Source organism: Mus musculus, chromosome 15 (assembly GCF_000001635.26).
Source record: "Mus musculus strain C57BL/6J chromosome 15, GRCm38.p6 C57BL/6J".
NCBI lineage: Eukaryota > Metazoa > Chordata > Mammalia > Rodentia > Muridae > Mus > Mus musculus.
In genome coordinates this window covers 35,820,865-35,844,183 of record NC_000081.6, presented here as the reverse complement: position 1 = coordinate 35,844,183, position 23,319 = coordinate 35,820,865, and the positions used below count along the sequence as shown (strand labels likewise).

General features: G+C 39.6%; 1 protein-coding gene across 1 annotated transcript in view; it reads right to left on the bottom strand.

The window, feature by feature from the left end:
* Vps13b (vacuolar protein sorting 13B) overlaps window positions 1-23,319 on the bottom strand; it is a 560,112-nt gene that overhangs the window by 87,046 nt on the left and 449,747 nt on the right. Inside the window, exons 40-42 of the mRNA NM_177151.4 lie at window positions 9,804-10,000; window positions 4,128-4,309; window positions 2,586-2,935 (exon numbers count right to left, since the gene is read on the bottom strand). Coding sequence (NP_796125.2) covers window positions 2,586-2,935; window positions 4,128-4,309; window positions 9,804-10,000 — 729 coding nt within the window. The remainder of the gene's footprint in view (window positions 1-2,585; window positions 2,936-4,127; window positions 4,310-9,803; window positions 10,001-23,319) is intronic.

The window sequence follows — 23,319 nt, the reverse complement described above, 5'->3', positions numbered from 1 at the left end:
CTTCAGATGTTTCTCAAATGTTTCTTCATCTATGGAATGTATTATAACTATAATAAACTTCAACATTTCTTGGAATGTTTTAGATTCTGTTATATTAAAAAGCTTATACTCCTTTATATGACATCATCTACACTGAGTCCTAGAATGCTTGTAAGAATTTGTAGTTAAAAGATGGCTTATTCATACTTTAAGTTAATATCATGTTGAAGAAGCAACTACATGGTTATCTGTACGTTTGTTAAATAAGAGATGTGAGTGTACCTCTTTTTAAATGTTATTTTGCTCAAACCAGGAAAATTGACACAGAAAACAAACCAAAAAAAAAAAAAGTGGTATACACACATACACACAAATGTATGCATGTGGGGGGGTCGGGAGAGAGTGTTCTATAACCATAGAAATCAAGAACCAATGAAAGGCGATGTTAAGTTTGAACTTATGACGTGACAGTAAAGGACCAAACTGTTTCATACCTGATAATATGATTTTAAAAACTAGATGGAGAACTCAAATGTTTTATTCTACTCATTAAATTTATTTTCATTGTAAATAACTATAGTATATGTCAGCATTATTAAACATATAATAAAATTCAAGTTTCAGAATAAACTTCTTTCTAGAGACAATAAATCACATTCAGGACAGAAAAAAATGAGCACAGAAGCCTTTATCAGCCTGTTTCAATGGCAAACGTCCTCTGATTTCAAAGTAGTATACTTTCATATTTACTTTAGCATACACAGGGTCCAATGCCTACCATATTAAAACTTGGTGGCAAGTACCCTTGACAGGGGAGGAAACAAGAAAATTATAGCAACAATTACAGAAGCATATCCTCTTGTGGCTCATGTTAACATTGCCAAATTCCTGTATAAATCAGAAGCAACTATTCATAGAATGTACCTGTCAGCAATCTGCTGTGTGACACATGGCTCTACTTAATGGCCTATCCTTTCAAGGCACTGTGCTAGCCGGGCATTCACAGTCTGACGAGGTTTAGGACATTTGAATGTTTATGTACCAGATTTTATTTATGTGTATAGCTGTGTCTAAGAGAATATTTTTTCTCTGTAAGAAACTGATATTTTGAAGGCCATTTTGCAGTAGTTGCTACATATGAGTTTGCTTATAAAGCTCTGATACTAAGACAAAAATGTCCTGGATTTTAATGTTCTATCAAGAATTCTCTATTTTCTACGTTTGTTTTTTATTAAATGCATTGTTCAGAAAAAAATTGAAGCTAGAAATTGGAGCTATGGAAGTTTTTTTTTCACATTGCTATTTGAACCAGCTGCAAAGATTTCGATCACACTAGCTCTTATTTTACGCATGTCCTTTGCAACATGAAAACCATGGAATGCCCTTAAAAAAGACTTCAAATACAAACCAGATGTGTTATCTTCTTTCCCTTTGCTATTGCAGTACCACGTTAAGCAATTAATTCTTTAGTCTTCTATAGGTCTTCATGCATATAAAGCAAACGTTAAATTTTATGTCTGTAAAATCTAATTCTCATAAACATTTTAGGTTAGAGAACTTGAAAATTTAGAACTATTTATTTCATAAAATTGTTTCCATAAAGATCCTCAAGATATTCTCATAAAATCCCCCCTAAGTTCTCCTCCTTGTCCCCAGGAAGGTTCTTTCCAGGAGCAAACACCCTCCCATAGCTTCTAGTGCCTGCTGCTGAAAGAACTCAGACAAGACTCACTCTGGGAAGCCGTCTCTACAACTGTGTGTGAGTACGCACAAAATGGCGACACAGGTCTTAGCGTAACTGGTGACTAAATGTGAAGGCAATAATGAAAATCAGCACAAATGCAGAAGGGATTTATTGTGTAATCATCCAAATACTCTGTGGGACTGTTTCCATTCTGCAGACACAGGTCATTTTCCATTTTAAGTATGCCATTCACCATTAGTTTATAGTCTATCTATTTTCTAATGTGAGTAATTTCTTATAAAAGATACAAGAAAAACAGTAAAGTTATTACAATTCTCTATGAATATAAGAATCCATTCTGCAGTGCTTTCTAGTGAATCAAAAAGATAGGATGTCTGCAAAGGAAAACCAAGAATGCTCTGCTTCCAGGTTCTAGGCCATGGCTCATTCATGTTTTTGTTTGAAAATCTAGAAAGCTTAATTTAAGTCCTTAATTTCTACAGTGGACATTCAGACAGTCTGGTACCTACCAAAGTTGAAGCTTTAGTTAAATAGAACCACAACATTAAAAAAAAAAAAGTCTTGGGAATAAGTTACTCTCCACCCAGATATGGTCGATTGGGCCCTCAATAGATGGCATGACCTTGACACATGTGTGGACCCACGGTCTCCAGAGTCTGTAGAGAGAACTCTGCATCACTTATCTAAGCAGATGCCATGACTCTGATCAGTGTCAAGCCACAGTGTCCAGAGCTTTGTAAAGAGAACACTTGCATCACTTTTTCTAAACAAAGTGGTGCCCTCAAACCCTTCATCCCTCACATTTGGGTTTGGGTTTAACTTATAATTAAGTGGTAACACGGAGTGTACAGTAAAAAGATCGCATGCAGCCAAACTATAAATGCTTCTGGGGTGTGCATACCTGTTGCCACGCTTGTATTGCAGTGTTTAAGGAATGAACTACATGCTGCCCGAAGTTGACAAGCACAGAGTCCACTATCACGGTGGAGTCCAGCAGCTTCTGCACGCCATCACTGGAAAGTGCCATCTGTCCACAGATGCCAAAGGGTTTCACCACAGTTTGCATCGTGACGTTTCTGCATTCCAGAAGTTTACAATCCATCTGAGATGAGAACTTGATCTCCTGGCAGACAGGACCACTGTTCCACTGCCGAAGATGCAGGTTTGGTTCTCTGAAGGAAATGATCATGTATTCCAGTTCAGATGGCACATTTTTATCAGAAATGAATGGCTGTAGGTACTGTGGTGAAGCTTTTAAGAATAAAAGAAAAGTGGCAATTAAGATGTGTCAATACTTCATGGAAACAAGTGAGGTGACGTTTAAATGATTCACTTTGTTCTTAAATTTAGTACTTGAAATTAATAGATTTAAACAATTGCTTTAAAATGTTAAATTTTTTGAAGTACCATTTGACATCCGAAAATACACTGTTTTGTTCAATCAGGTCTCAAACGCATATTGCTCAAAGGTTATTTTCACTTCCATAGATAAAAAACGTTTGATCCCAGTAATGAATAAGAGAAGACAACCATCTAAATCTCTGTCTACTAACAAAATCTCTAAAGCAACAGAAACATGACTCTAGAAAATGCTTCAACTCTATTCTTGCTGAAAAGAAGATGCTTAACAGCAGCTAAAATGAGTTTAATCTCACCTTCTCCATTACATGTCAGTTGAGAACCTAAAACCTAAATCAAGCTGGGCAGTGGTGGCTCACGCCTTTAATCCCAGCACTTGGGAGGCAGAGGCAGGTGGATTTCTGAGTTCGAGGATAGCCTGGTCTACAGCGTGAGTTCCAGGACAGCCAGGGCTACACAGAGAAACCCTGTCTCGAAAAACCGGGGGGGGGGGGGGGGGGGAGAAAGAAAAGAAAAGAAAGAAAGAAAAAAGAAAAAACCTAAATCAAACTGAATTAACTAGAAAAGGGTTGAGACTAAATGCAACACTTGAGAAATAATTATTCAAATAACACTGGGAATTTAAAGGAGCCTACTTTTGCTACATGGGGATTTATTTATATTCCTTTTAAATGTGTAAAAATATGAGTCTTGTAATTTAATGAGAATGTGCCCATCTTTATAGAGTAGGTATCTTGAACTCAGGTCATAAATATCAAGTTCTTTTGGGATCTATTTTCCAATAATGTAGAATACAGATGAAAATATATGTTTTTTTTTTAAGATTTTAATTGGTATAACAGTAAAACCTGCAGCTAAAACAAAACAAAATATACTTCCTTAAAAATTCTCTTAGAACATATGTCACTGAGGAGTAGGGCCACACCTGCTGCACTATATCAGCTTTAGAGTAACCCTGGAGTGCCCATGCTGAGAACTGTGAGATGCCATGTGGGGAATTTAGGTTTTAGGCTTTAGGCTTTCACCCAGGACCACAATGAATGGCACTAAGTAGGTGTTCTCTTGATGCTGAAGCGATGCATACCTGTGCCTAGTTGGTCCAGGTGATGGCAAAGACGGAATTCCAGATGAGCGAACTGGAAGGACATGCACAGGGATGGGACGAACCATGGGGTAAAACACGAGTCCACTCTGGTGCAAGCAGCCAGGGCTGTTGGAGTTACAAGTGGTTCACAAGTGCTTTGAGAACCGGATTCACTTGCAGAACTATGGAAAACCAAAGACATTCAGCATCCTCAATCCCACAGAGAAGCACAGTGTCTCTAAAACAGGCCTTTAAAGCCAGTACAAAAACCCCTACAATCAATATACTGATCATCAACTCTCATGGACTACTATCACATAAAAGCCTTTTACTTTTAAATTCAGTTTATGTTGAATATTCTACAAATAATTTGAATTGTTTGCAGAAAACTTTCAACTTACTTTTCAGCCTCCACTCATACTGGCTTAGATCAAATCCAATTTTTGCCTATACTCTTTTTGCAAAACTTACGGATAGTTTGGTGTCCTATTGTAAGGGGAACACAATTCTGAGCATGCCTCGCTCAGCTATTAGAAATGCTAACCTTTCCTGTGTCATGGTAAATGTCTCATGGTTGTTTCACATCTATTATGTCCATACTTATATTCTGCGAGGTCATCTAGACTCTTTAAGACCCACTGAATATTGTATTAAGTGGCATAAAATCATAACCATGTACAAAGAATGCAGTCTTTTGGACAAATCAATCACACTACATGAATTCTCTCTTCACTTGCCTATCCTCTCAAAATTACATTCTATGGTCATCTGGCTAATATGAAGAGTTGAAGGAGTCCAGTCTCAGAAGAAGCCAGCTCTTGGCTTTCAAAATCCACAACCCAATTGGTGACACACTGCCATCTATAAACACCACATGACAGAATCATCTCCTGGGGAAGGACACTTGATGTGCTGGAGGAGTGGACACAGGAGAGGACTCAGGGCCTTCCAAAATAACTATAACTCACACCACCTTTTTGGGTTGAAATATATGGCGTAATGAATTCCCAGGGAATGTGACACTATTTAAATTTAGGGAAGTGAGATGCTTGCTCTGAGCAACTATGCTATACTTCTGCATTATTTTGGAAAACGATACCTCAATTATCCTTGGTTTCACCTAGCAAAATGTATAGGGTGCAAATAAGAAGAGTGCCAGCCAGTAAAGACTCTGTAAGTGACTTTTATTCTTTTGCTTTAAAAACTTTGATGAGGGGAAAAAAACAAACAAACAAACAAAAAAATGAAGCAAACAAAGTGACTTGAGGTTTATGGGCTTCTGGGTTGTAAAACTCAAAGAGCAGAACAAAACCAGGTACCTGTAGTTTGCTCAGACATGACACTCAGCTGTCCTGTATCCTAAGTAAAAAATGCTAAGGTGGGAGGTGGAAAACATCTACCGTCCCTTTCTAGAATCTAAGCAGACAGTAGCAGACATGGGGTAGCCTCCAAACTATTGGCAGCAGTTTCAATGTGACCATGTAAATATGGAACAGTGGTGTTCTTAACACAGCTAGTACTCAATCTTACATGCTAAAGTCATGATTACATTTTGAAAGAAAAAATGCAAAAACATTCAAACAGAAACTTTTAATTTTTTTCATTTTAAGTTACTCTTAATGCTATTAAATTCACAAATATGCTAATGTTTTACCCAACCCTAATTATCACACACTACGACCATACAAACATCTATTCATTCCATGCCAAATGGGAGAATACCCCATTAAACTGCAAGTCAGTAGGTATTTCTTTATAGTTAACTCTACGAAAATGTATACACAACAGTAATTAACAATGGTCTTTACTTGATAACTCACAAGGAAAGACCTTCAAAACTTTATTTTGTTCAAGTCTTTATACCAAAATGTAGGAAAACTGAATTATGCAAACACTGAAAATCTAAAAGTCCCTTAATTTTAGATTCTCTGTCCCACTATCATAACCACAGGGCAATATTCCTGATGTAATGAATAGAGAAAAAAACCAAAGCTACAACACATGAAAAATCTCAGGGATGCTATCTAATTGATACTACATTGTATTACTCAATAGCTGTACATTTTGTAAACTGTGTTATAGAAGCCCTGAACAAGAAGCAGCATTCTGCTTAAGCTGCAATCACTTTTCTGACTATGGATCATCATTCCTTTTGTGGCAGATTTTTACAATTACTCAAAATAATCTGCAGCTTTTCTGACAACTCCTCACTTTCTCCGGCTAAGAACTGTAGGCCTTTTCTATTGCTTCTTTAAAAGTATTACATCCAAAATGTTGCTCCTTCTCTGCCTCACCTCACAGGGTTCCCCTCCTCCTACCCATCCCATATCACCACACCCAGGTGGATCAAGTCTCTGCAGGATTAGACACATCCTCTCCCACTAAGGCCAGACAAGGCAGTCCTCTGCTGTATGTGTGCCAGGAGCTAAAGTCTTCTGCTGCCATAGCCACTACTTATAGCATAATCAGATCCATAGTTACCACCATAGGGACTGCCTGAGTGTCCTCAACTAACACTGTCCACACAAAGGGACCCTAATTGGATTGCTGTTGTTGACTATAACTTCGAAAATCATGATAGTTTCTACCACCACCATAGTTACTTCCACCAAAATTGCCTCCTTCATTGTAACCACCATGTCCTCCTTTAACCACTATTTCCACCACCTTGGTTTCCATATCCTGGTCCACTCTCATAACTTCCTTCCTATATTACTATAACCACGACCACTACCACAGTGGCCACCACCATCAATACCTCTGTAATTGCCTCTGGTGTCAGCATCTTTACCACCAGATCCTCTTCTATTTCCATAATTACGGCCACCACTATAGTTACTACCATCACATCCAAACCCATTGTCTCTACCACCATAGCCTACTCCACCACTATAAGTAGACAACCACCATAGTTGCCACCATCACATCTTGGTTCTTTGTGAATTTCATATCATGCACCCCAATCCCACTCATCTCCCCCTCCCCTTGAAATGCCCTGTACCCTTGCAATCTGCTCCCAACAGAGAAAAAAAAATCGTGTTCTGGAAGCTGTAGTGTGTCACAGTGTGCCTCACAGTATACCCTTTTCCACACTTTTTCACTTGTTGATGTTCATCACAATGACTTGTTGGGCTGGTTCTAGGCCTCCCACTTCTGCTACTCTATCGATACAGGAACCCTACTAGGACTCCTCTTAGATATCCTGCTGTTGCCCTGTGTCATGAAGATCCTGTAGTTTTGGATCTATAGAACCAACCCCTTCATATACTCCAGCAGTTCATGGATGGGGTAGATTTTGAGGTGGGCCAATTCAAAGCCTTGGATCTGGGCCTGAGAGTTAGCTGAGCTGGTCAGCCAACTAGCTCTCCTGCACCCACACCACTAGGGTGAGCTCTCCTGCCCATTCCTGACTGGCCCATCCAATGCTGCAGCCAGCAAGGGGCACAGTCAGCTTTCCTGCTCTCATGCCCTCAGTACTGGATCTCTATGCCCATGCAACCCAGGCTAGCTCTATTGCCACGAGGAGAGGAGAGGAGAGGAGAGGAGAGGAGAGGAGAGGAGAGGAGAGGAGAGGAGAGGAGAGGAGAGGAGAGGAGAGGAGAGGAGAGAGGGGAGGGGAGAGGAGGGGAGGGGAGGGGAGGGCAGAGGAGGGCAGAGGAGGGCAGAGGGCAGAGGAGAGCAGAGGAGAGGAGAGGAGAGGAGAGGAGAGGAGAGGAGAGGAGAAGAGAGGAGAGGAGAGGAGAGGAGAGCAAAGCATCTCCTCAATTGCTCTGCTTCCTTTGCCTCATGTCCCTTCTTTTTTGAGACCAGACTTGCTTTTTCCAACGTTAGTTCAATATTAATAGTGATTTATATTAAATTCTAAACTAATTATAATTAAATTCTACTTAAAAAGGTATTCATTCCAAACAATTTTAAATAAGATTAACTGCAAAATATTAGGTAATGTGACAAATCCCCATCAAGGGCCAAAGGTCTGTGCCTGCAATGTCAACAGTCCGAGGAAAAGTGCCTTCACATGACGGGCTGATGCATTCTTTTCTCTAAGGGCTTCGCACTTCAACAGTGCCAAAGTCGCAACAGAAATTTTTATGAGTGCTTCAGAGTCAGAGGAATTGACCTGGTCTAGAGAACTTCTTTCCATGTTGAAAATACATTCTTCCATAATTCTAATCAAGAAATCATTTCTAACTGGATACTCTTAATGAAACAGTTTTTAAAAATTAGCTTAACTGTCTCCAGCTTATTCTCTGAAATCTCCTGGTTTTTGATGAGGTAATCTCTCCTTTGAGGAAGCAATCTTCCTCCACATCTGCTAATTCTCTGGAGGGTAGGTGCTCTCTGACTTGTAGTGAAATCAAGACCTTATTTCTCACATACGCTCTCACTGACAGCATGCTACTAGTAATATATTGGAAGGTCACTAATTTTACAGAGTCTAGATGACCTGGAAATAGAATATATAAAGTTAAAAATGTTACTATTATGAAACATACAATGTAGCCAATGAAAGGCACTGTGAAGCTACACACAAAAATGCTAAGCAGAGTGACTTCAGTGTGAGAGCTCCAACAAGCACACATTATTAATACAAATAAATACTCTCAGGAGAAAAATCATCTTCCACTATTTAGAACATAGAGTAGACAGCAGTATAACACTGGGTCATAATTATTACATATGGACAGAATTAAAGTTACATAAACAAAACAAAACAAGGCTTGATTTGCAAAAGCACTGGAGTGGTATATGTCTTCCTTTCATTAGTGTTTGAATGTTATCCAGTGAGAAAAGGAAGGGAGTGGACCAGAAACTAAGGCAGCAGGCACTAAGGCTGACCATGAGGAAGACCAGAAGGTGAGACGGTGAAAGGAAAGAACAGCAGGGCTCACTGCACATGCAGGGCTTCATGGCACCCTTGGCCTCACCGCATCCAAGCTCATGGCACACACTTACTGCCCAGGAGAGGGCCCCGACTGAGGCTTCCATTCTTTAACTTTCACAAAAGCATAAGCACAGAAGTTTAGCAGGGCAAGTAAACCAGAAAACATGCTGAATATTTGCTGGAGTTATTTTTCTTTAAATTTATAAACACACCAAGCAGGCAAATACCAGAAATGGGCATAATCTGGAATTATAATACGGACTAAGAAGTTCTGGAGACATGATTCAGAATACCTGAAGCCTCTGGCTTCTGAAACTCATTGTGACCAATGTCACCTCATGGGGCAATGCCAGCTCTCTGAACTTGGTTGGCCATTTTTGCCTAATGTCTTTAGGTTATCTCTTAAAGTTAAAAAAAATCTTTAAAGATGAACATATTTGAAAACTTTTATTTTAGATGTAGACAGTTACATTTATATAATCTTCCTTTTCCTGCCCTAGGTTTATCTTCACAATATTAAGTAGTCCATCAAGATACTGAGCTATTTGCCTCCGTGTTTTGGGGTTCTGGATAATAGATTTTTTTTTGTTTGATTTCATTCATTCATTATTTTTATTTACAATTTGGGAACAGGTTCCTTTGCAAGGGTTTTTAGGCTATGAGTGAAGCAGCCACAGTGAGCTTTACTTCCTTTTGTTTACAATTCCGGCACACACCAGCATTAGAGATCCACACTAGCCTAGTGAAGAGGCACAGGAGAAGAGAGTCCCTCTCATCTGGCTCTCTGTTACCTTTGGTCATCTGTCGTATTTTGATTGTTGTTTAGGACGATTCTCCACAGATCTGAGGACACCAGTTTCTTCTGGTCATGTACAAGGTTGATATCTGGCAACTGCAATTCACAAACTTTGCTTTCAGACAGACTGAATTCTTGAAACGCAACAAAAACCTTCTGGAGTTCATCCCAATATTCCAAACCACAAGGGACCTGTAAGAAAATAGAGAAACAATTAGAAGTTCAAGTCAGAAACTATGGGACTGGAGAGATGGCTCAGAGCTCTTGCAGGGGAAACAGGTTCAGCCTCCAGCACCAAGATGGTGGCAGCTCACAACTGTCTGTAGCTCTAATTCTAGGAGATATGACACCGTCTTTTGACCTTTGAGGGCACCACACATGAACATGATGCACAGTCACACATGCCGGCAAAATACCCATACCCATACACATAAAATAAATAAATAAAAGTTAATAAATCCATAAGTTAAACTATACTGTGTACTTGTTGAAATATTAAACTGTCAGAGAAGTTATATAAACCATTGTGACTTGATAGGAAGACAGAGAGGTATGAAAGGTAATGAATGCTTCAGGAGCGCTTCCCAGTTACATGAGTCCTGTTCACTCTCAAAGGATCATCAAAAAGCCTCAATAGTCAAAGCACCCACAGTCTTCTCTATAGAGGAAAAACAATGGAGAACAAGCTGTCTACTGTTTACTACAATATCTAAAAGACAAGGCATTAAAGGAACAGTGAGAGGCAAGAACTGATTGAAGGTCCTCTGTAGCAAGAGTACACTTTCAGACAAGCAGTGGAAAGACGGAAACCACAAAGAGATCACAATTGCTCACACAAAAGAAAATTTAGGATAAACCAGAGAAGCTTCAAAGTGAGAGCATGAAAGAAAGCTGCTAATTTTGACTTTGAAAGAACAAAGTATTGCTATATATGCAACAAAACTTAGGAGTTAGAAAAAAAATCACTGATAAAAATCAAATATAAAAAAGTATGCATGCTAAGACAGGCAAGACAATGACAGCAGAGGGACTGCTGGTTCAGATAGGAGAGAGCCCCTAAAAACCAAGTGGGGAGCACACGGAGGAACACACATCTGCTTTAGAGAGGGACCGCGGTCTAGCTCCACATGCCGCAGCTGTGCCCAAGGTCTCCTCAGTACAGCATGTCCCCAGGGGCTTCCTGCATGGCCCTTGGTAGAAGGCAAGGGGAATCTAGTGCAAACGTGATGTTCACCTTGGTCGCTGGGCTGTCTGTAATGCTGTCTTTTATTTCTGATCTAGGACTCTTATGCTTTCCACAGTACTCACGTAACACTTACCAGCTTTCATAGGGCTAAAGCACAGATCCTAACAGCAACTATTTCACAGAACAAATAAAACTGTCCAGTAGACATGAAAAGCCACCATTACTAATACTTAACAAATGTGAATTTAAGCAAATATATAAGAATGACATTAATATTAATCAATGCATTAATTAATAAATATATGCATTAACATGGCAGCTTAAGATTGATAGCTCAGCTTTTTGCACAGGTATGTGAAAAACCCCACATTCCTAGGTACTGTGAATAAGTGCTTATTTTTGTTACTTAGATTATATCTAAGGCTTTGTTTTACTGTGACTGTAAATTCAAGAGGGCATGTGTGTCTCTCTTATGTATTTTATATGTTTGTATATGTACTTCAAGAGTATTAGTAGGAAAAGTGGAAACAACTTAAACATCTGTTAGTGGGAACTGCTTAGAGTGGAGTATACACAATGGTCAAAATGAATGACAAATACCATATAACAAAAGATACACAGGATATGTTATTAAACTTAAAATTTTAGTTTTAAAATGACATGTGGTAAATCCTATTTGCCTTAAAAAGTACTCTATTAAGATGTGCTTCATATTTTGGAAGCATTTCCTTGCTACCCTTCTCAGAGCTGGGAACTACTTTCTGTGTCACCTCTATTCCCAGTATATGACTCCAAAATATAGCATCAGACCCCTTAAGTTCTTACACATCAGACAATACTAGATTGAGACCCCAAGATGAAGAAAGGGCATATTATTTTAAAATTTTTCTTTAGCATTTAAAGCAGTTTTGAGGCCATAATAAGATCTGGGGAAAAAAAAAAAGTTTCCAAAGTAAACCTTGCCTTCCTTCCTACTTTTACTCTTACCTAAAATGTGAAGAACAGAGATCAGTATCAAGTGCTTTTCTTAAACACTCTTAACATTATTTTTTGAGACAGCCTATTTCACTGGATCTGATTGGTTAGACGGGCTGCCCAGCATGCTGCAGGGATTCTCCTGTCCTTGCTTTCAGCACAGGGATTAGAGATGAGAGTGGCTGCACTGGCTTTTAATTAGTGCTGGGGATCTAAACTCAGGTCCTCAGGCTTAGTCAGTGTCTTAAGATGACTTATGCTATAATGAAACACCATGACCAAAAGCAACTTGGCAGAGGGAGGGTTTATTTGGCTTACACTTCCATATTGTAGCCTAACATTGAAGGAAGCCTGGACAGACTTATACAAGGCAGGAACCGGCAGGCAGGAGCTGATGCAGAGACCATGGAGGGCTGCTGCTTACTGGCTTGTTCCTCATGGCTGGCTCACCCTGCCTTCTTAGACAACCCAGACCCATTAGTCTAGGATAGCACCACCCATGATGGGCTGGGCTTTCCTCCATCAATCACTAAGTAAGAAAATGCCCTCCAGACTGATCTTATGGGGGTTATTTCCTCAACTGAGGGTCCATTCTTTCAGATAAGTTGTGTCAAGTTGACATAAGGCTAGCCACTACAGACAGCAAATACTTAGCCCACTGAGTCACCTCTCATGCCCCATAAGTACAGGATCTTGACTGTGCATGTGTGAGGGTGGTGATGCTGGGTGAGGAGGACTCAAGATTCATGAGTATACTGAAGCAGATGCATATGTTTGGGGAACTTAAAAGTAGCATATTCATGGAAACCAGTGTTAGTTAGGCATGGTGGTGTGCACATGTAACCCCAACACTTGTAAGGTGGAGGAAGGATAATCAAAGTTCAAGGTTAACTTCAGATAGCAGGTACATAGGGCATTTGGGGCTAACTTGTGCTAAAAGAACAAAACAATAAGAAATCAAGAAGAAAAAAAAAAGGACAGCAATTCTCATTTCTTGCTACTCATGGCAAGCTTGTTTACAGCTTCTTCTCTTTGCATCATTATTTCTGTATTCTCTCCAATCCGAAATACCCATTTTCTTGTCCTTTTGTGTCTAAACCCTTCCTGTCTATCAAAGCCCAAATCAAATGCTATCTTGCTTTGAGTCTTTTCAGAAAGCATCGAGCCTGTTCTTTAGATTAAGAAACTCACAACTAGGGGCAGAAGAAATGTGGAAATGGGGTACGTAGGAACCTTTTGCTGAAAGGACCTTGATATAGCTGTCTCTTGTGAGGCGATGCCAGTGCCTGGCAAACACAGAAGTGGATGCTCACAGTCAGCTATAGGATGGGACACAGGGCCCCAATGGAGGAGCTAGAGAAAGTAACCAAGGAGCTGAAGGGGTCTGCAACCCTATAGGTGGAACAACAATATGAACTAACCAGTACCCTCAGAGCTCGTGTCTCTAGCTGCATATGTATCAGAAGAAGGCCTAGTCGGCCATCATTGGGAAGAGAGGCCCCTTGGTATTGCAAACTTTATATGCCCCAGTACAGGGGAACGCCAGGACCAAGAAGTAGGAGTGGGTGGGTAGGGGAGTTGGGGGGGGGAGAGTATGGGGGACTTTTGGGATAGCATTTGAAATATAAATGAAGAAAATACCTAATAAAAAATAAATTAAAAAAAAAGAAAATGAGCATTAAAGAAAAACTTTGAGCTTACAACTTGTCAGGGGCCAACTCTACAGTTAACACATCTCAACTGGAATATCTCAACTTACTCAGAGAATTCTGGAAACTACAGAAAACTACTATAGAAATAGGTTCCACTACATGACAATCATATGTTTGTCAAGATATTCAGTTATATGTCCTACTTTTATTGCTTAATGGAGAGAATTAATAAATTCACACAAAAATCTTGTTGAAAACACTTAAATTTTACGCCTATTCACATATTTACAAAAGTTAAGAATATATTTGATTTCAACACAGACGTTTTGGTTTATAGACAAAAAGAAATCAAGACAGAGCTAATTGGAGAGCTTTCTTTCTATTGGCCAGTTCTCGTAATGTCAGGAGGTGCTATTCAGGGAGCTGGGAGAGAAAAGGTTATCAGCAGTCTCACCTAGTTATGAAAGCTGCAATAAGAATCTGCCAGGCAAGATATGTTCTCTGGGCAATAGTGGCATAAGTGTCAGGGCTGACCTACTGTTTTCTGACTGACTTGAGAATTTCTTCACAAGAGGAAGCTCATGCCCGGTTTGTAAACTTGGTCAAGGGCTAGTGGCTGGGGAGTTGCTGAGGGGCAGACCTACTATTTATTATTAATACTGTCTTGAAGATGTATGGACAGAGGGTATATTGAGGGACACACTGTGACACACTAGAGCTTCCACTATGATGTATATACCCACACACTTTTTACTTTTTAAAAATTTCTTTTGGAAATTGGAGGTTATGAGGGCAGAGGGAGATGAGTGGGATTGTGTTACATGATATGAAACTACCAAGGAATCAATAAAAAGTTTTAAAAAAGAAAGCTATAAACCTGTCTGGTTAAATAGTCATTCTGCCAACAGCCTTCTAAACACGATGTAAATATACCCATTGTATTCAGCCTTTACCAGAGAGGTGTCTTAGTATAGTAACAGCGATGAATAAGAAAAAAACCTGTCATAACCGGCCAAAGTGCTGAGAATAGGCAATGCTGAAGTGCTCGGTTCTGGCAGGGACATTAACAGAAGCAGAAAGAGTCAGAGGACAGGGATGTGTGCACAGCACAGCTGCGGTGCCCATTAACCCAGCACGGCTATGGTTCCCTGTACAACACAGGACTGTACAAGATGGGGTCTGCTGGCACTTCATCATTGCAGAAGGCCCCCACTATTGGCAGTTAATGGCTGTTAGTGTAAGAAGTGTCATTTTGTCAGGGGTGTAGCCACTGCCAAGTAGCCCACACTCCAGTAAATAATCTCTCAGCCATGTTCATATAAGCAACTATAATTAAACTCAGTGGATTTGAAACAAAATGAAGACAAACACAGGAGATATCTTGGAAGAAGAAAGGGTTCAGCAGGAAGGAAAGGATATGAAAGGGAAGGGTGACACAGGCTCACTACACACACATATGAAGTTGGCAAAGATGAACAAAGAGGAGCAGGTGTATTTACCTTACCTTCAGTGTACTGAAGCACGACTTAGTATGCATTGTTTTCAGTTTTCCAAGTACCAACTCAACAATTTATTGACAGAAGAAAACTCTATAGATGGCCATTTCTATACTATCATTTCATTCTAACATTCGAAACAGAAAAACCTCACTAGTGTTCCACGTGGGGAAATCCTGGTCCTGGGTATCTTCAGAGGTTTCATAATGTCACGTCAGGACTTCTTTTTTTTTTTTTTAACTATCTTATTTTATATTTATAATTTTTTCTCTCTTTTCACCCTATAGGTCCTTTGGGTATATATTACAGCTCCCAATTTAGTGTTTTTATGAGATCCTAGAGTGTCCAATGCATCAGTCTCTGCATCTGTATCCTGTGTTTGTATGAGAACATAGTGTCCAATGAGTGGGTCTCTGCATCTGTATCCTGTGCCTTTTGTGGGCTCCTTTTCTTCTGTTTGCTTTGCCTTATTCTGATGTGTTAGTTTTTGTTTTATCTTGGTATATTATATTTTATTATTTATCTTTTTGAAGCCTGTTTTCTTTTTCAACAGACCAAAATGATAGAGCCCAAAGAGGGGGGGGAGGTGTGGATCCAGATGGAAGGAGGTAAGGAAGAAGTGGGAGGAGCAGAGGGAGAGGAAACCATATCAGTATATATTCTGAGATTAAAAAAAAACTATTTTCAATAAAAGGGGAAAAAAAATCCTGGTCCTGACAAACCACAGCTTTTGGGCAACATAATGAGTATAAGCTACACATCCCTAATTTGCAAAATGAAGCTAATAAAACTAAATTGTTTTTAAGCCAAAGTAAGGATTTAATTTTATCTTAATGCCATTTGGAGAACATAGAAATGATGCAGTAAAGTTTACATTTCTAAAAGATTCTAGATAATATAGAAAATGAATTTAAGTGGTAAGTATGGCAGGAAGGCAACCCATTAGGAGATTTAAGGTCAAGATATTAGAGACTGGGTTAGCAGGGGATGTTCCTGGGACCTAACAGTCAGTCTGGACTGCTCAGATACGAGGGTGACGCCATGCCACGGTGGCCTGAGCAACTGCATAGTGCTGATGGCATCCACTGGGATGGGGCGGGCAATCATGAGTTCTTCTCTGGACAAACTCAAGTGACAACAACAATAAGCCACTCTAGTAGAAACAGTGAGGAGCTGGATATTGCAGAGACTGCAAGGGGTGTTAACTGTGTTGATGCACAACTTACTCCAGGGTCATAATAAACTGACTTTAGTGATGAGTTAGGAATGTAGACTGGCTAGGAATCTAAAATAGGGAGCTGACTGGAGGATAGAGAGGAATAGATACAGATCAGTCTTTAGACAGGAAGGGATAAATCTCAGTTTAGATAGTGACCATGGAGGAGGGAAAGCAAGGGCTCTGTTGCAACTAAGTCTCGATGTACAAGAGATAGGGTCAATGGCTGAGGTTTTAAAAGAAATCCATAGCTACTTCTTTCAGACTTTTTTGTATGCCATGTTCTTGGCTTAATATTCTTAAGGAACTGTTAAGCTGCTTAGAGGCTTGCGTATAGCATATCATGAGCAATGTTTTCAAATGGTTTCAGACAGCTGGGGTATAGCTCTTGCTTAGTGTGAGAGGGGCTCTGGCTCACCCTCCTGTACTACCTACACCCCTAGTTAATGAACAGAGTTAGCTGGCAAGGAGATAACAGCGTAAGCTCTATGCTGTGCTATTCTACATCACTCGCGTGCACCAGTTCTTTCATTTAGAGGAGTGTGCAAGGGCCCATTTGTAAACAACCCCACTTTCGGCTCACTCACTTCCTTTGTCTCTCAGTTAAAGCTGACATTCCCCAGCTAGTTTCTAGATAAGTAGTGACATAACAAAACTAACAATTGAACATGGTCACATTGTTCTTACAGCTTCATATGGTAGCAATTAATTATTCCCAAGGAAGAGTTGGCTCTGTTTTGTGTGATCTATTTAAAATAACTTTAGTATGAGCTTTTAGATTTGAAAGAGACCATGCGAATGATTTTTAGTTATATATCTATAACTAAGGATTTATTACTAATGCCTGTAGTGAATAACTTGAAAGAAAGATGACTATTCCAAGAAAGGTTGGTTGCCAAAAAATAGTTTAGAGAGCCTGAGTATCTAGTACTGAGTCATGGGAAGTGGGAACAAGTAAATTGGTTTCCCTGGAAGACATTCCACATGGAGCACATGGTACATTTCAAATGACTGTCAAGATTATATTTTTTTATTACATTTTGTTTTCCTATTCACTATTTGACAGGACCTAAAAAATTAGCCAGCCATACATAATAAACTGCACTCTAAGCATATGTGGCCTTTGCATATGAATATATTTTATGCTGTATATCTGCCAGTTGGTAAAAGCACATCTATTTATGCAGTTAAAATGTTATTTCACAATTTGTTTCCACTTGATGGCTAATTTGGGAAGATTTGCATGTGTGTTGGCCATTTAAAAATATTTTTGGTACAAAGAATATTCTGGCACTTAATTTGTTTTTATTACTTACTAGTGCTGCCAAGACTATTAGCAGTTACAAATTCCCTGTCTGTCCTCGTGATGAACGGCTTCTACTTCTTGGTGCAGTGGCTGCTGAAGTGAGGCAATTACCCCTTTGTGGACTCAGTCCCACTACAGCACCTAGGCAAAGAGGGCAAAGGGGGTAAAGGGGGCAAAGGGGGCAAAGGGGGCAAATGGGGCAAAGGAGTCAAAGGGACTGTCTTGCCTGTACACCTGTGCTGCTAGAAGGAAGAGACTTAACAACTCAAGTACATGCCTCTGCCTCCATTGTCCGTTCCTTTGTCCTACCACCGAACAGAGAAGCTTAAAGAACACACAGGACTGGTTAGTGAGTATGAAGGACTTATGTTTCCACTCCTGATTCAGGTACTGATGCTCGCTCATGGATGTTTTGTTACCTTCCCCGCCTCTCCCAGCACACCAGTCTCCAAGGATGTCCAGACAACTGATGGTCACAACAGAAGGAAAACACAGTAAAGACGACAGCGGCTTTCAGTGCACGTGTGCGTGGAAGAGTGGAGGTCAGAGTCCGCTCTCTCCTAATCTGTAGAATCTGGGAAGGGATCTCAAGGTTGTCCCACCTGTGCTAAGGCACCTCTATGTACCTTGCCGTTTCTGGTTCTTATTATTAGCTTAGTGAGGAAAATTTCCATTTTTCAGATAAGCTAATTGTGGCTGGTATCAGGGAACTTGCTCAGAGATGCACAGTCAGTGGCTATAAAAACTATGCTCGTTCATTATTTAAAGAAGAAAAAATTTATATGTCATTTGCCATTTACAGTTCCTTTTTGTTCTGTAATTTGAGTTTCACAATACACATCTACTTAGATTAAATCCACTCCACTACCATGGCCCCCCCAGCATCATGTGCATTCTCTTTCTTGAATCCACTGTGCACACTCAGCACCTGACGCAGTCTGTGAGTGACTGTAGGACTACTTACTGGAGCATTTACCTTTCATGAGCTGCATCCGTGAAGAAAACTGACCCTCCCTCCCTGAATAGCCATCAATGATGAACAGCTTTTCAGCTAAGGATGAGGCTTCATGAACCCATCCCTGCCCATGATGTGTGTTTGGATGGTTTGCCCTTGTGCAGGTCTTGTGCATGCAGCCACAGTCATTACTATTCTTATGAACTTTGTTTTTCAAGAAGTAGATTCTTTGGAAGCAAATGAATGTACAATACTTATTCTGCTTTGTCATTCACCCACACACTTAGACTTTACCCAGGCAGGCAGTTTTAATTCAAAGTATTCTCTCAACGCTTTGAATGTATTCTCCTGCTTCTTAGCACTTTGGTATTTGATAAGAAATCAGATGTTAACCTTAACGACTGTCTATATATGTAAGGAGCTGCTTCTCTGGTGGCTTCTAGGATATTTTGTCTACATGGCTCTAGGCATATTCACTGGCAGTTCAACAAGCCTCTTAGATCATATAGGCTTGTGTCTATCAGGCTTCATTTAATCAGGTATCTTTGCTTCCCTTTTCCCTCTTGCCCTGGACTCGCTCTCTCCAAGTGTTAGCACACGTGATGGTTTGCCTCAGGTGTCTGATCTGTTCCTTCTCTTCATCCCATGTTATGGAGATACTCACAACACATCTCCAGTCATCAAGTCTTTCTAAGCCAGCTGAAGTCTGCCATGCAGCCCTTCTACTAAATGTATTTATTAATTAGATTTTCCAATTCAAGAATTTCTGTTTGTTCTAATTTTTTCACAAGTTAAGCCTTTCCAATATGAAATCCTAAAATACTCTGCAATTGAAAACTGTTTTGTGGTTGAAGTGCTGGCAGGACAGAAAACCCTACAAGTAATTATGTGATAGATGCAGTCAGAGCACAGGGCACACACAGCACACAGTTAGTAAATATATTGTAGGATGTTACCTCCGGGCCATAGGTATACAAAATATACATGACTTTCATATTTAAGTGTGGGTCACATTTCCAATATACTTCATTTATATTCAAATAATACACAGCCCCCAAAATCTGAAATCCTTCTTACCCTAAACATTTCAGATAAGAAATGTTGTATTTATATTTCCCTTTCTGAGTATTACCTATCTGGTGAGCCATCATTCTTCTTTCTCCTTTTATTTCTTAAGACATACCTACTGCTTGCACACATTTTAAGGTGGCGGCTTGTGTCTGACTCGTGGATGGGGAGAGCTCAGTGTGAGCATGAAGGTGCTGCTGTTTATCAGCTCAGTCCCAGGAGGCAAAGCCAGTCTGGTCTCCTCTTTGCCCCGCCCACCAACGACAATCCTGCCTCAAGTGTTCATCGAGGTTCCTCAGAGTACCATTTCTACTGACTGCCTTCACCTCCAGTCTGTGGACATACTTCCTTATCTCTGCATTTCTCAGGAGCTTTTGCTGAAAGCTTGGTATTTTAATATTTTAAATCGTAATAAACAATACCAACTGTGAGAATCTGATCTGGCCCTTCTTCTGTCATTCCCAGTGCATCAGTGCTTGCTGCTAGTTATGAACCAGACTTGTGAGGTTTGCAGTCTGCCAGGATTCGGATGATTTTGTCCTGTAAAGTTTCACATAGGGTAACCTTGGTCCTCAGTATGATGCTATAAAGCTGCTGAATTTTCAAAATCTGGAGCATGGTCCTTAGGTCACTGGAGTGCCTTCAGAAGGATAAGGTTGTTAGGAAAACCTATCCTGGCCTCCACTCTCTCTTGAATTTCTGTATTCAGACTTGAGCTCTTGCCATATCTGAATAAATGCTACTATCATGCTTTTGAGCCTCCAAAACTGTATTCTGAGTAAAAACTGTTATTTCTATAAATGATCTGCCTTTGTTGTTTTGTTTCAATAATGGAAATCTTACTAATACAGTTGTGTAGCCTTTAGAGTCTCGGCTTGGTTAGCTCAGTGGTTACTTCATGATTAAGCAGACATTTCCTGAAAGACTGGGTACCAATAAGCTTCTAGTTGTTTAAGGCACCTTGAACCTTCTTGGTCATACTGTCCATTCCACCTTAGCCTCCACTTCCTTATCCAGAGCCTCATGGATACAGGTTAGAACTTGGGTTTTTATCAAGTCGTTCCTGATTATACACACAGTCCCGAGCATGAGAACAGACCTATGCAAGAGGAAATACAGCACTGAAAACTCCATGGAGCTCTTATTACCCAGGGTTTCTCCTGAGTTTACTGTTTATTCTGCCTTTCACTGATTAAAGTAACTTCAAAATTAACCAATTGTCTCTAGTTGTTTTTGATGTATATCCCCAGGGGTGGGTGGAGCTGCTTTTGTACCAGGAAGTTCCTAGTAACTTTGATAGAGTATCTGTTGTCCAACTCTTACTTTGATAACAACTATTATTTTTGTATAAAAATACAGAAGTGTAGACACTGCATTTATGACAGCATAACAGTGGTGATAAGACCAAATCTTAACAGAGAACACTAGGAAGACAAGAGAAGCAGGTAAGCAATGGCTGAGGAGAGAAAGCAGACAGACAGGCAACAGACTGGAGCTGAGATCTGAGCCCAAGATGACTTTCCCAGTGTTCCAGAGGTGAGGTATTTATAGAAACACGATGAGCACACAGCAGCAGAAATGTTGAAATGTTATTAAGTTAAGACAAGATTTGCTCCTAGGCATATGTAGTCATAAATGTGTTTGGGTTTACTTGTCTTTTTGAAAATAAAGACTAATTCTTACATGCAGTTATTTATAATACAGAAGGAGACATAGTAATCACATAGAATAATGAAAATTGAGCATAGTTTTTAATTGGTAATAAGAATGTATTTTGACCACAAAACGGCTTATTTTGTTTCCACTTCATTGTAAACATCTACCATTCAGTGATATAAAATGTAAATGTTTTTAATGTTTAATGCTCCTGCTTATTTTTTTTACATGTATCTGCCTTTTAGTTTTTTTTTTTTTAAGAATGAAAAGCTTTTTATATATCGTCAGCTAATGGAAGTCACATGGGTATGGATATGGAAACGCACACATACACACACACACACACACACACACACACACCCTTATAATATTGGAAACAGTTGAGAAACCACAAGTATTCAAACGCAGGAAATCATGATTTTATAACATTTTAATATGATCTACTCTTGGGAAACAAGTTAAGCAAACTCTATTTCTGCACAGGAAGCATTCCGGCATGCAGTTGTGCTGCGCTGTGGTGTGGGCACAGCTGTAGTCTTCACCTGTAATGCCCCACTGGTATTGTGGCTTATGCACTGCATCAAGACTCCCTTCCTGTCCGGAAAACCTCTAAGTACAAACAAAACTCTAAGTCCAGATTTTATTTTCCCTTGGTATCAGAATATGGTAATTTAAGAGCCCTGAGAAATACTTTTTAGTGTTTAAAAGGAAATGTGTAACATTCTTTTATTAGAATCTCTGTTTGAGTTGGTTTTTCAGAAAACTTAACATATGACCCGGTTATCTTATCAATTTATCAAGCTACCAGGTTTCAAGCAAATGCAGGTGTATAATATGACATCTTTCAAGATCATATTTTTCCCAAAAGAAGAGTGATACTGATATATTAAAAACTTCTGGGGAAAAAATAACTTAAATGCAGACAACTTTACTAAAATAGTAAAAAAATAAAATTAATGTAAACCCTAAATTCATAATATATTTTAATTTTATCTAAATATTCAAGAACTTCATTCTAAATGGTCTACTGTTCACAGCATATGTTTAAGCTCAACAATGGGCTCATTACTTTCAGTAGAGTAAACACACTTGCCACTTCTTGATAAAGTAGCGATTAACAAATGTGCCTCATCACACACAAAGTGTGTATAGCAATAATAAGCAGATTATAACATGGTTTTGTTACCCTATAGAATATACTTAATTTGTTAGTATTAATGAATTGCTTCCATGACAAGAGAAAATTGGGAACCATGGTCAGGAAAGCCCCCACACTGTTCTTGACTTCAGGAAACTTGGAATTGTAATAATAAATTAGTCAATATTTTGGGTTGCCATCAAAGATTTGAAATGTGTGTTTTAAAATGTATTTTTTTCTCATGATGTACAAAGTCCAGAGCTTTCTGACAACCCTGAGATTGTCTTTATAGTCTGAGTTAACAGGGCATCAGCACTGGTGTAAGAGACGGTGACAACAGTGCACCAGTGCTCTATAGAGATGCTGACAGACAGATCTCAGTAGCCTTGAGATTGCTGATTCTGATGGGAAGATACATTATTTGTAGATAGTAGGAAGGAAAAAGAAGGAATACAAAGCTACACATGCAGGACACTCGCATGGCTGCACAATCCCCTCCTGAGTATAGGGCAGACTGTATGACACACAATAACAAGCAATAAGCTTGGCTGACCTCAGGCACTTTGGGGTAAACATCCTAGAAGAGTAGCTTGGCCTCATTAAAATGAACTTGTCTGCAAATTTCAAAGGAATTAGCCCCAATTCTGGCCCCTGGCTCTTTCTGCAGAGCAGTTTCCTGCTTTTACACTGCACAGGCCTTTACATGCATCAGTTTCTCTCCTCAGTGTTTCCCCAATCTTCCCTCTTTGGTACTCATTACACTTCCTAGAAAAGCCAAAGCCCCAAACCCTTCTTAACCACTCAAGCTGAAAGGCACGTCTTTTTTTGGACTTCAAAATCAGATACATAAATTTCCTTCTGCA